At 42.0% G+C, this 1,372-nt stretch overlaps 1 protein-coding gene across 1 annotated transcript in view; it reads left to right on the top strand.

Annotated features, from left to right (window-relative positions):
- LOC109850464 (cytochrome P450 94A1-like) overlaps window positions 1-936 on the top strand; it is a 1,444-nt gene extending 508 nt beyond the window's left edge. Inside the window, exon 1 of the mRNA XM_020420482.1 lies at window positions 1-936. This exon is cut by the window's left edge and continues 508 nt beyond it. Coding sequence (XP_020276071.1) covers window positions 1-777 — 777 coding nt within the window. The 3' untranslated portion in view covers window positions 778-936.

The following is a 1,372-nucleotide window of genomic DNA, read 5'->3' as shown; positions in this document are numbered from 1 at the left end:
GAATCCATCGCCACGGTCCATGACTTTGCTGCGAAGATCATCCGGTCGCGGATGAAGGAGCGGACGATCTCCGGCAAGATCCAGTCCGCCGATCTCTTGTCAAGGTTTATTAGCATCGACGAGTACTCTGAGGAGTTTCTGCGGGATATAGTTATCAGCTTCATCCTTGCGGGACGCGAGACCACATCATCAGCTCTGACTTGGTTCTTCTGGTTACTGTCGTCGAGGTTGGATGTGGAGCAGAAGATTCTAGAAGAAATCGCATTGGTTCGCGGCAAAAGTGGAAATTCTGAAATGGCTTTCGAGTTTGACGAGCTGAGGGAGATGCAGTACTTGCACGCAGCGATAACAGAGTCCATGAGGCTGTACCCTCCGGTACCGACGACCATGACACGGTGTCAAGAGGACCACGTGTTGCCCGACGGGACAGAGATCAAGAAGGGGGGGTTCATGTCATACAATTCATATGCGATGGGGAGGATGGAAGCGATATGGGGAAGAGATTGTCGGGAATTCAGGCCGGAAAGATGGCTGGATGAAAATGGCATGTTTAGGCCAGAAAGCCCGTACAAGTTCTTGGTGTTTCACGCAGGGCCGAGGATGTGTTTGGGGAAGGAGATGGCGTATATTCAGATGAAGTCTATTGCTGCAGGTTTGATTGAGAGGTTCGTCGTCGAGGTGGTGGAGAAGGAGAAGATGCCAGAGAAGGTGTTATCGTTGACCTTGAGGATGAAAGGTGGGCTCGCCGTGCGTGTGCGAAACCGGCGAGGGAACTAAGTCCAACTACGTTTGTGTAATGGAAGAATTTTTATATCGATGGACAATCTGTTACACCTGTATTTTCAACATAAGCGTCAGTTACGTACATGTAATTGCAATTGTTAAAACTGTTATCACATACTGTTATAGTTGCAATTATCTAGTTTAATTTCAAAACTTCACATCTTACAAATGTTTTTTTTTTTTTTTTTGTATTTACATTTGTTATGTTTTGAATTGTAAATAGTTTTCGATACAAGTTGCAGCATACATCTCATGAAAAAAACCATAAATATGAAAATTAACCGTCACTCTTGGTGTCTACAGGCACAAGTTTTTTTTTTTTTTTTTTGTATTTACATTTGTTATGTTTTGAATTGTAAATAGTTTTCGATACAAGTTGCAGCATACATCTCATGAAAAAAACCATAAATATGAAAATTAACCGTCACTCTTGGTGTCTACAGGCACAAACATACTTGAAGCGAAGAACTAAAGTCAGAATTTAAGCTATTCTCTGATATACAATAAGCATAGCCTAGAGTATAACAAGACTCGTCACACGAACACTAAAAAACTTTAAAATATGAGTACATACACGTATTTTACTTTT

The sequence above is a fragment of the Asparagus officinalis genome, chromosome 7, assembly GCF_001876935.1.
Source record: "Asparagus officinalis chromosome 7, Aspof.V1, whole genome shotgun sequence".
Classification (NCBI taxonomy): Eukaryota; Viridiplantae; Streptophyta; class Magnoliopsida; order Asparagales; family Asparagaceae; genus Asparagus; species Asparagus officinalis.
This window is presented reverse-complemented; position numbering and strand designations above follow the sequence as displayed.